The 11623-nt window shown below is 38.2% G+C and overlaps 1 protein-coding gene across 2 annotated transcripts in view; it reads right to left on the bottom strand.

The window, feature by feature from the left end:
• Positions 1-1948: 1948 nt before the first annotated feature.
• LOC133664541 (tetraspanin-4-like) overlaps positions 1949-11623 on the bottom strand; it is a 48542-nt gene continuing 38867 nt past the window's right edge. Inside the window, exons 3-4 of one of the 2 annotated variants that reach the window (XR_009828593.1) lie at positions 5824-5965; positions 1949-2224 (exon numbers count right to left, since the gene is read on the bottom strand). Coding sequence is in view for 1 of the 2 variants with exons in the window: in XM_062069257.1 (XP_061925241.1) it covers positions 2156-2224 (69 nt within the window). In the remaining variant the exon portion in view is untranslated. The remainder of the gene's footprint in view (positions 2225-5823; positions 5966-11623) is intronic. The other variant, XM_062069257.1, reaches the window with a different exon arrangement.

Below are 11623 nucleotides of genomic sequence, written 5' to 3'. Positions count from 1 at the left end.
CGTCACACCCCCTATTTTACAATCAAGTGAAACACAACAAAAATGCAACAAGCAAAATATGAACGCGAAGGGTAAAAAAAACCCACCTACATTCTGATATATCTGATATATCACTAAGCTTTAGAACTTTGTTGTAAAAATCTCCTTCCACGTCTGTCCCTGACACCCGCATTTCAGGCTGGCCGCTCTGGAAACACTCTGTGGAAACGCTCCCCACCCACACTGCTTGGTGCCTCGTCTGAGCTGCTGTGACTTACACTACCGTTCAAAAGTTTGGGGTCACCCAAACAATTTTGTAGAATAGCCTTCATTTCTAAGAACAAGAATAGACTGTCGAGTTTCAGATGAAAGTTCTCTTTTTCTGGCCATTTTGAGCGTTTAATTGACCCCACAAATGTGATGCTCCAGAAACTCAATCTGCTCAAAGGAAGGTCAGTTTTGTAGCTTCTGTAATGAGCTAAACTGTTTTCAGATGTGTGAACATGATTGCACAAGGGTTTTCTAATCATCAATTAGCCTTCTGAGCCAATGAGCAAACACATTGTACCATTACAACACTGGAGTGATAGTTGCTGGAAATGGGCCTCTATACGCCTATGTAGATATTGCACCAAAAACCAGACATTTGCAGCTAGAATAGTCATTTACCACATTAGCAATGTATAGAGTGTATTTCTTTAAAGTTAAGACTAGTTTAAAGTTATCTTCATGGAAAAGTACAGTGCTTTTCCTTCAAAAATAACGACATTTCAATGTGACCCCAAACTTTTGAACGGTAGTGTAGATCACCATAGTAACTAATTAGATTACCATAGTAACTAGTATATCATGCAAAAGCACTGATTCCAACCATTTAAATATTTTGTATAGTTCAAGACTAACGGTCATTTGAAAACATCAGTGCACATCTTAACGGCAGCTACAGTTTCTATCTTTAAGATCTAAAAAAATTATATGGGAATGTCCGGCGGGCCAGATTGAAAAGCTTAATTTGCCCAGGTCTGCTGTATCGTGTTACTGTGTTTTGTGGTTACGACATTTCGTTTTACAACATTTTGTGTTTCCCCGCTTTGTGTTTCAAAGAGGACAGTTTGGACAGAGGACTATTTTGGAGTTTTTTTAAGTTTACACCTGTCACGGCCCGCGCACACTCCAGTGCGCATTCATCTGCGCGCGCCACTCCGGCTGCAGCAGGCGGCTGCATTCAATCGCCAATCAGTCAGCACTCAACACACCTGCCACTGATCAGCTCCTTGGGCTTCTTAAGCCAGTTCAAACCTGCGTTCCGGGCCAGAACGTAGCGACCTGTTCCTGTACAGTAAGCCGAATATCTGTAGCTCTATGCACACTCTCTCTCTCTCTCTGTGTTTCTCCGCCTCCGTGTTCATTTGTCTGGTGTCCCTCGTCGTCTTCCAGCAGCATTCCTCCGCTCCCTCGTTCACGAGCTGTGTGTCTCGTCTTCCCCTATTTCCTCTGGTTCCCTGGCCGCCTCTTGGATCTTGATCTTCCGCCTGGACACGGACTCTGAAGCCTCGTCCCTGCCCTTGACCTAACGCCTGCCAACAGACCTTGTCTTGCCCTTCTTGGACTTCCGCCTCTCACTCAACACGGCCCTTCAACAACTCCCGGTAACACTCAACATATAATCACTACACATAGTCGCACACATATACATTGTGGTTTAGTTACACGCCTCATTGCATCTTAATAAATAAATAATGTGTCGTCTTCTTCCCCCTGTACCTCAACAACACCATCATCTTCCTTTGTCGGGAGAATCCTTTTTGACACAAAAACTGGATTACACGCTGAAAGCCTCAAGCATTGTGTGATGATGAGTAATGGAACACCCACTGTTGTGTAGATCCAAAACATTTATTACACACCATGGCAGGAGACATGCACTTGCCGCACCTCACCAGTGCACATTCCTCGCTGAACCCCCCCCCCGCACCCCGGCTTGAAAACACGTAAAAACATGAAATAATTTAAAAGCAACACATTAAAAAAGGATTACATTGTTTAACACATGTTTGTTATACTGCTGGGTAAAATGCATCACAGAAATTAGTACTGGACACAGCAAACGATAGGAAAGGTGTAACACTGTGCTTGTTGGATGTGAGTACTGGTATGCGTCAGGAGGAGTGAAGGGTTAGGCGTAGAAGGTTTCGACTTTGACAGCCTGACAGAACATCGTCATGGAGAAGACCAGGCCCAGAATCTGAAAAACATCAGACATTTTTTGTTAACTCTTTTTTTTCTCACGTTGCTGTCATCAAACTGCATGACATATACTGAGAGGCAGTTGTCATGGATAGTGTCAACAAGCTACAATTTCCACCATTTGTGCCAAAACCAAACAGTTGTAAAGTTGACAGACCTCCATTTTTTTACTCCTGTTTTTCGTAAGATTCGGTTTATAATAGAGATGTCCGATAATGGCTTTTTTGCCCATATCCGATATTCCGATATTGTCCAACTCTTCATTACCGATTCCGATATCAACCAATATCGATATATACAGTCGTGGAATTAACACATTATTATGCCTAATTTTGTTGTGATGCCCCTCTGGATGCATTAAACTTTTTCCACTGAGGGCCGCACACTGAAAAATCAAAGCAAGCGGGGGCCATTTTGATATATTTTTTTAATAAAAACCAATACAATATATGTATAAAAAATATACATTTAGGCCTCCACTCAGGCTTGATCCCCCCAAATGGGTTTGTTAAAAAAAATATAAAAAATGTGTCATTATTCAGTATTATTATTTTTATTATTATTCAAGTTTTAAATCCATAGATCAACATTAGGTCTGTCTGTCAATATAATGTTTTTAAGCCTCAGGATCTTTCTGTGTGGAGTTTGCATGTCCTCCCCGTGACTGCGTGGGTTCCCTCCGGGTACTCCAGCTTCCTCCCACCTCCAAAGACATGCACCTGGGGATAGGTTGATTGGCAACACTAAATTGGCCCTAGTGTGTGAATGTGAGTGTGAATGTTGTCTGTCTATCTGTGTTGGCCCTGCGATGAGGTGGCGACTTGTCCAGGGTGTACCCCACCTTCTGCCCGATTGTAGCTGAGATAGGCTCCAGCGCCCCCCGCGACCCCGAAGGGAATAAGCGGTAGAAAAATGGATGGATGGATGGAAGTCGTATGGTCTTTTTGTCAAAGAAAACCCTGTTTTTTTTATGGAAAAAACACAAAATGTGCAATATTTTCACCCAATAACATTTTTAAGTGGAATATTTGAGATTATATAATAATTGGAGCCTTAAAAAGGTCAACAACTCATAACACCATTGATTTTAATTAATTATTATTTTTTGAGTGATGACATTTAAAAACAAATCACACAAAAATGATTGGGGAACCAAAAGGGTCCTACTCATTAAAGTGTTAAAAAATAAATTATAATTTTTTTTTACTGTTTACTTTTAACACAATAATCTCGAGATCAACGTCAGATCTATCCGTCAATTATAAGTTGTATTTTTGTTTATGTTTTTTGTTTGTTCGTTTTAGGCCCTTCTTTAAAAAAAAAAAAAGACAGCTCAATTTTTTATATGGCAAACACAAAATATGCAACATTTTCCCAAAAAAATATCTCAAAGTGCAATATTTAATGTGACGTAATTGGAGCCTTGGATAGGTCAATAATTCATAATAACATTGATTTTCATTCATTATTTTTTTTTTAAAGAAAGAAACAGCCTGCATGGCAGCTTTGTGTTATTAGAGTAGACATTGCAACATTTTCTTGGTACATTTCACCTGTTTGCTCTTTCATACCACTTTTTATGTTTTTAATTTTGTTAATCGTATTTTAAAATGGGCCGTGGGGCCGTTAAAAAATGACCTGCGGGCCGCAAATGGCCCCCGGGCCGCACTTTGGACATCCCTGCATTAAACAATGTAACAAGGTTTTCCAAAATAAATCAACTCAAGTTTTGGAAAAAAATGCCAACATGGCACCGCCATATTTATTATTAAAGTCTCAAAGTGCATTCTTTTTTTAAACATGCCTCAAAACAGCAGCTTGGAATTTGGGACATGCTCTCCCTGAGAGAGCATGAGGAGGTTGAGGTGGGCGGGGTTGGGGGTGCCGGGGTTGAGGGTTAGCGGGGGGTGTATATTGTAGCGTCCCGAAAGAGTTAGTGCTGCAAGGGGTTCTGGGTATTTGTTTTGTTGTGTTTATGTCCTGTTACGGTGCGGATGTTCTCCCGAAATGTGTTTCTCATTCTTGTTTGGTGTGGGTTCACAGTGTGGCGCATATTTGTAACAGTGTTAAAGTTGTTTATACGGTCACCCTCAGTGTGACCTGTATGGCTGTTGACCAAGTATGCGTTGCATTCACCTGCGTGTGTGAAAAGCCGTAGGTATTATGTGATTGGGCCGGCACGCCAAAGGCAGTGCCTTTAAGGTTTATAAAGTCATAAATTTTACTTTTTGAAACCGATACCGATAATTTCCCGATATTACATTTTAAAGCAGTAATCGGCCGATAATATCAGCAGCCCGATATTATTCGGACATATCTAGTTTATAACAAAAAAAGTATTCATATACCGTCTCGGTTATCCTATAGCCACATGCGGCCCGGTATGATTTTCCATCCGACGTTCTACATCATTTTTTTAGACCTTTAATATCAAAACTGTCGCTGCCATCATGAAGTGCAGTGCTGATTTTAAATGACCGTAAGTCTTGAACTATAGAATGTATTTCAATGGTCGAAATCTGCGCTTTTGGGTGTTGTACGAGTTATTACGGTAATCTACGTCACAGCAGCTCAGACGAGGAACAAAGCAGAGTGGGCGGTTTTTTTTTTCAGAGCAGTTTTTTTTCAGAAACAGATGCAGAAGCAAATGTTTACGTTTATTACCCTTTGCATTCATATTTTGCTTGATTGCGAAAGGTACACAACTATACAGGATCTGGTCGGAGAAGTAAAAGAGGATATGTTCATATGTTGTTAATATTCAGTATTTTATTGTTCATAGTAAATGACACTTTCTTTATTTTTATGTACATTTTAGGGTCTCCCATTCAGTAAAAAACTATAACATTCGATTCCGTTTTTTTGAGGTGGTCTGTCACAACGTTTTTAGAACCCCATCGGACATTGTGACTTTTGGTATTAGTGTTCCTGAAAAAAAGGGACCCAAACACACATACTGTACAGCAGATTTTTACAGCTAAATGTGTACATATAATTTATACAAACATACACCTTGGCTCCCCAGACACCTTTTTTTCCCCCTCAATGTGGCCCCCGAGTCAAAATATTTGCCCAGCTCTGCTATAGCCAAATACTGCCCGTACCAAACTAGTTCGTTTTCCAGCATTCCGTGGAATCGAGTGCCCAATCAAAGAATGCCAGAATTTTTTTGGCTCGATCTCTGCTTTTTTATTGACTACAACGTGGGGCCAAAGAAAGTTGCAAGTGTGCGTCGGGCTGGGCCGATAAAACGATATTAATATATATTGCGATTGACACTGTCAGAAAAATTGTTTTTAAATTATCAAAAAACTTTCCGTTCTGAGTTCAAATAAACAGACAAAAAGCTGTCTTTGTTGCACCAAGCCAAACGCTTGGAAGATTCCGCTGTGGACGATGGAATGAGACGGGAGGGGTTATCCATTGTCCTCGAAAACCTGCCCAAGCTTAATCCAGGACGAGCCCAAGCCCGAGGCATCTTCTTCTTTTGTCTTCAATGTGACCGAAAACAATGACTGTTTACATACTCCCCATTCCTGTTGAGACGTGTGTTGTTGCGTAAACATTGAACATCTAAATAAAAGAGGAGACGAAAACCTTCTTCGTCAGAGCGTGGTGCAGGACTGTACAGAGAGTACAGTGGCCATGTCTCTCCTCAGATCTGAGTCCAAATTGAATTCTGCCTCTGTTTGATTCCTTGCCTTTTGTCTTGTTTAATAGATGTCATCAGTGTTTGAACCTGACAGACACATAATCGATATTAATATAAAATGTGTTCGTTAACACATCAATACACAGTAGAGGCTAAAAGTTTGGACACACCTTCTCATTTCAATGCGTTTTCTTTATTTTCAAGACTATTTACATTCTAGATTGTCACTAAAAGCATCAAAACTTTGACACCTGTGATGTGAAAACCCTTTCAGGTGACTACCTCATGAAGCTCATGGAGAGAATGCCAAGAGTGTGCAAAACAGTAATCAGAGCAAAAGGTGGCTATTTTGAAAAAACTACAATATAAAATATGTTTTCAGTTATTTCACCTTTTTTTGTTAAGTACACAACTCCACATGTGTTCATTCATTGTTTTGATGCCTTCAGTGACAATCTACAATGTAAATAGTCATGAAAATAAAGAACACACATTGAATGAGAAGGTGTGTCCTATATATATATATATATCAGGTCCTTTGTCACTGATACCACACAACTGAGATAATTTTATTCAAGATAGCTTAGCATATCTTGAACCAAATTGAATTGATTATATTGAGTTTAGTGAAATAAAATGTGAAGACCATCAAAGTGACCCCCACATCCTTCCTTTTTTCATAAGCGGTCCTCATTGCAAAAGGTTCGGACACACTTGATTTAAAGTAATTTACAACTCCAAATAGGTTCACAAGTTCATCCCAATCATTAAACACCGGAGGAAGTCAAGGGAACACAATAAATGACATTTCTGATGATTCATGATTGGGAGCCCGAGCAGGTCGTCGGTTAAACTGCAGCTTCAGCAAATTCAATCTCCAGCTCCCCCATGTTCCCATAGCCATGTGTCCTTGAGCAAGACTCTGGATGGGGACCACATTCCCGGGTCACTTTAGTGACATAGTCACTTACTGATCCAAGGACTGGTTGTTTAGCACTTGGGATACAAGTGCTTAGTCCATACCTTAAAGTTTCTATTTTGGTTTGTAGAGCTACAAAATAATACATTTGTCACTACGGCACCAAGGCTGACGACTGTGAAGTGTTTTGCTCTTTTTTTTGTCTTTGCTGCAATGAAGACTCAAACTGTCAAATAACTTGCTGTACTAGTCCCTTGATTTGGATTTTATGAATACTTATTTGGTTCAAGTTTGGAGGGAGTTGACTGGATAATTTTTGTGTAGTCTTACCTATTGTATTTGTCTTTCTACCTACTGATTCAGTGTGATAAAGGTCATTAACTCCTGACATTACGAGCATAAGATGGCCATTTTGTTAAAAAATGAAATATCCACATTAAAGTGTTACAGCGTTTTGTGTTACGCTTCGTGTTTTGTCTTACAGAGTTTCCTGTTACAACATTTTGTGATACAATGTTTCACAGTATGACATTTTGGGTTTTGGTGTTTCGTGTTACGGTCTTTCTTGTTACGACATTTACAATTACAGTATTTCGTGGTACAGTGTTTCGTGTTACGGCATTCCATCTTAAATGCTACATGTTTCATGTTACGTAATTTTGTCTTATGGCGTTTCGTGTTATGGTGTTTTGTGTTATAGCGTTTCGTGTTATGGCGTTTCGCATTATGATATTTGTGTTATAGCGTTTTGTGTTACGATATTTTGTGTTGTGGCGTTTTGTGTTATGACATTGTATGTAATGGTGTTTGGTGCTACAGCCTTTCTCGTTACAAATTTTTGTGGTACAATGTTTCACAGTAGGACATTTTGTGTTTCGGTGTTTCGTGTTATGGCCTTTCTTGTTATGACATTTACAGTTACGGTATTTCGTGTTACAGCTTTTCGTGTTACGGCCTTCCATCTTAAATGTTACATGTTTCATGTTGTGTAATTTTGCGTTTCGTGTTATGGTTTTTCGTGTAATAGCGTTTTGTGTTATGGCGTTTCGTGTTATAGCTTTTTGTGTTATAGCGTTTTGTGTTACGATATTTTGTGTTATGGCGTTTTGTGTTATGACATTGTATGTAGTGGGATTTGGTGCTACAGCCTTTGCCGTTACAAATTTTAGTGGTACAATGTTTCACAGTATGACATTTTGTGTTTTGGTGTTTTGTGTTATGACCTTTCTTGTTACGACATTTACAGTTACAGCATTTCGTGTTACGGCATTCCATCTTACATGTTACATGTTTCATGTTACATAATTTTGTCTTATGGTGTTTCATGTTATGGTTTTTCGTGTTATAGCGTTTTGTGTTATAGCGTTTTGTGTTATGGCGTTTTGTGTTATAGCTTTTTGTTATATAGCGTTTTGTGTTACAATATTTTGTCTTATGGCGTTTTGTGTTATGGCATTGTATGTAATGGTGTTTGGTGCTACAGCCTTTCTTGTTACAAATTTTTGTGGTACAATGTTTCACAGTATGACAATTTCGTGTTTTGGTGTTTCGTGTTATGATCTTTCTTGTTACGACATTTACAGTTACCGCATTTCGTGTTACAGTGTTTCGTGTTACGGTATTCCATCTTACATGTTACATGTTTCATGTTATGTAATTTTGTCTTATGGTGTTTCGTGTTATAGTTTTTCATGTAATAGCGTTTTGTGTTATGGCGTTTCACATTATAATGTTTGTGTTATAGCATTTTGTGTAACCATATTTTGTGTTAGGGCGTTTTGTGTTATGACATTGTATGTAGTGGTGTTTGGTGCTACAGCCTTTCTCGTTACAAATGTTTGTGGTACAATGTTTCACAGTATGACATTTTTTGTTTTGGTGTTTCGTGTTATGGCTTTTGTTGTTACGACATTTACAGTTACATTATTTCGTGTTACAGCTTTTGGTGTTACGGCATTCCATCTTAAATGTTACATGTTTCATGTTACGTACTTTTGTCTTATGGCGTTTCGTGTTATAGCTTTTTGTGTTATAGCGTTTTGTGTTACGATATTTTGTGTTTTGGCGTTTTGTGTTATGACATTGTATGTAATGGCGTTTGGTGCTACAGCCTTTGGCGTTACAAATTTTAGTGGTACAATGTTTCACAGTATGACATTTTGTGTTTTGGTGTTTCGAGTTATGATCTTTCTTGTTACGACATTTACAGTTACAGTATTTTGTGTTACAGTGTTTCGTGTTACGGCATTCCATATTACATGTTACAAGTTTCATGTTATGTAATTTTGCGTTTCATGTTATGGTTTTTCATGTAATAGCGTTTTGTGTTATGGCATTTCGTGTCATAGCTTTTTGTGTTATAGCGTTTTGTGTTACGATATTTTGTGTTATGGCGTTTTGTGTTATGACTTTGTATGTAGTGGCGTTTGGTGCTACAGCCTTTGTCGTTACAAATTTTAGTGGTACAATGTTTCACAGTATGACATTTTGTGTTTTGGTGTTTCGTGTTATGACTTTTCTTGTTACGACATTTACAGTTACAGCATTTCGTGTTACGGCTTTCCATATTACATGTTACATGTTTCATGTTACGTCATTTTGTCTTATGGTGTTTCGTGTTATGGTTTTTCGTACTATAGGGTTTTGTGTTATGGCGTTTGACATTATAATGTTTGTATTATAGCATTTTGTGTTACCATATTTTGTGTTAGGGCGTTCTGTGTTATGACATTGTATGTAGTGGTGTTTGGTGCTACAGCCTTTCTCGTTACAAATGTTTGTGGTACAATGTTTCACAGTATGACATTTTGTGTTTTGGTGTTTCATGTTATGGCCTTTCTTGTTACGACATTTACAGTTACAGTATTTCGTGTTACAGCTTTTGGTGTTACGGCATTCCATCTTAAATGTTACATGTTTCATGTTACGTACTTTTGTCTTATGGCGTTTCGTGTTATAGCTTTTTGTGTTATAGCGTTTTGTGTTACGATATTTTGTGTTATGGCGTTTTGTGTTATGACATTGTATGTAGTGGCGTTTGGTCCTACAGCCTTTGTCGTTACAAATTTTAGTGGTACAATGTTTCACAGTATGACATGTCTGCCCGTCTTGGTGTTTCGTGTTATGACCTTTCTTGTTATGACATTTACAGTTACAGCATTTCGTGGTACAGTGTTTCGTGTTACGGCATTCCATCTTACATATTACATGTTTCATGTTACGTAATTTTGTCTTATGGTGTTTCGTGTTATGATTTTTCGTGTTATAGCGTTTTGTGTTATGGCGTTTCACATTATAATGTTTGTGTTATAGCATTTTGTGTTACCATATTTTGTGTTATGGCATTTCGTGTTATAGCTTTTTGTGTTATAGCGTTTTGTGTTATGATATTTTGTGTAATGGCGTTTTGTGTTATGACATTGTATGTAATGGTGTTTGGTGCTATAGCCTTTCTTGTTACAAATTTTTGTGGTACAATGTTTCACAGTATGACAATTGTGTGTTTTGGTGTCTCGTGTTATGATCTTTCTTGTTACGACATTTACAGTTACAGTATTTTGTGTTACAGCGTTTCGTGTTACGGCATTATATCTTACATGTTTCATGTTACGTAATTTTGTCATATGGCGTTTCGTGTTATGGTGTTTCGTGTTATAGCATTTTGTGTTATGGCGTTTTGTGTTATGGCGTTTCGCATTATGATATTTGTGTTGTAGTGTTTTGTGTTACGATATTTTGTTATGGCGTTTTGTGTTATGACATTGTATGTAATGGCGTTTGGGGATACAGCTTTTGTCGTTACAACATTTTTTGAAGTCATTTTGTGTTATGGAGTTTCGTGGTATGGCATTTTTTGTTATGTAAATGTGTTAGGATGTACATATATATATAGGATATAGGATATATCAATTTATATTCCTGAGATTCAACTGCAGCGATTGCTTGGCAAGTTTGCCTTCTGAAAGATAGGTATCAATCCAACGTCGTTTTAGCTAGAAAAAAGGAAAACATTGGATTTAAGAACGGCAGACTTCATATGAAGTTCAACACGTTTAACGATAAGGGCGTTAAACGCTATTCATGTCTGTCTGCCCGTCAGTCGACAAAACAAGAATGGAGAATACCTACAATGGTCGAGAAAAGTCACATCTAAGGGGCAGTGTTTCCAGAAGGAGTAACTGCAGCTCTTGTTGACTAGATACTGTATTTTCTTCCTGTGAAGTGACGACATTAACATCTTTGTCTACACTGGAATTATCCATCCATCCATTTTCTACCGTTTGTCCCGTTCGGGGTCGCAGGGGTGATCATTGACAATCATCAGATTACCTTTAATGGATGTTTTACTTACAAACCAGAGGAAAATACATTTGTAAAGATGGACCGTGCAATTTCTGAACGAGTCGTGGCACAGGACACTTATTATTTGCAACGCTATTTGGCCGTTCGAGACATGGGAAAAGAGAAAGCTATCATGTATATAAAACTGTTAAATAACTACTTTTAGTAAACGACACGCTGGTGTTAATGTGTACGGTCATGTTGAGGGTTCACAAATGTTTGTAAATATACTGTGCCTGAAAGATTATTAACAGAGAATGAGAAGTGAGAGAAAAACAGGTGTGTGCATGAGAGAGAATTAAACCTGTTGTTAGCACAAGATTGACAATAAAAGTTGAAAAGAGTGCCGTACTTTGTGACATTTTCTGGTGACATTCAGGAACTATTTTTTTTTAGAGCGCATCGTGATATTAAGGACACGATAACAGTTTTCATGCAAATGTTTGATCACTGTTGTTTTATTTTACACGATCATTTTTGTATTT

Source organism: Entelurus aequoreus, linkage group LG02 (genome assembly GCF_033978785.1).
Source record: "Entelurus aequoreus isolate RoL-2023_Sb linkage group LG02, RoL_Eaeq_v1.1, whole genome shotgun sequence".
NCBI lineage: Eukaryota > Metazoa > Chordata > Actinopteri > Syngnathiformes > Syngnathidae > Entelurus > Entelurus aequoreus.
This window is presented reverse-complemented; position numbering and strand designations above follow the sequence as displayed.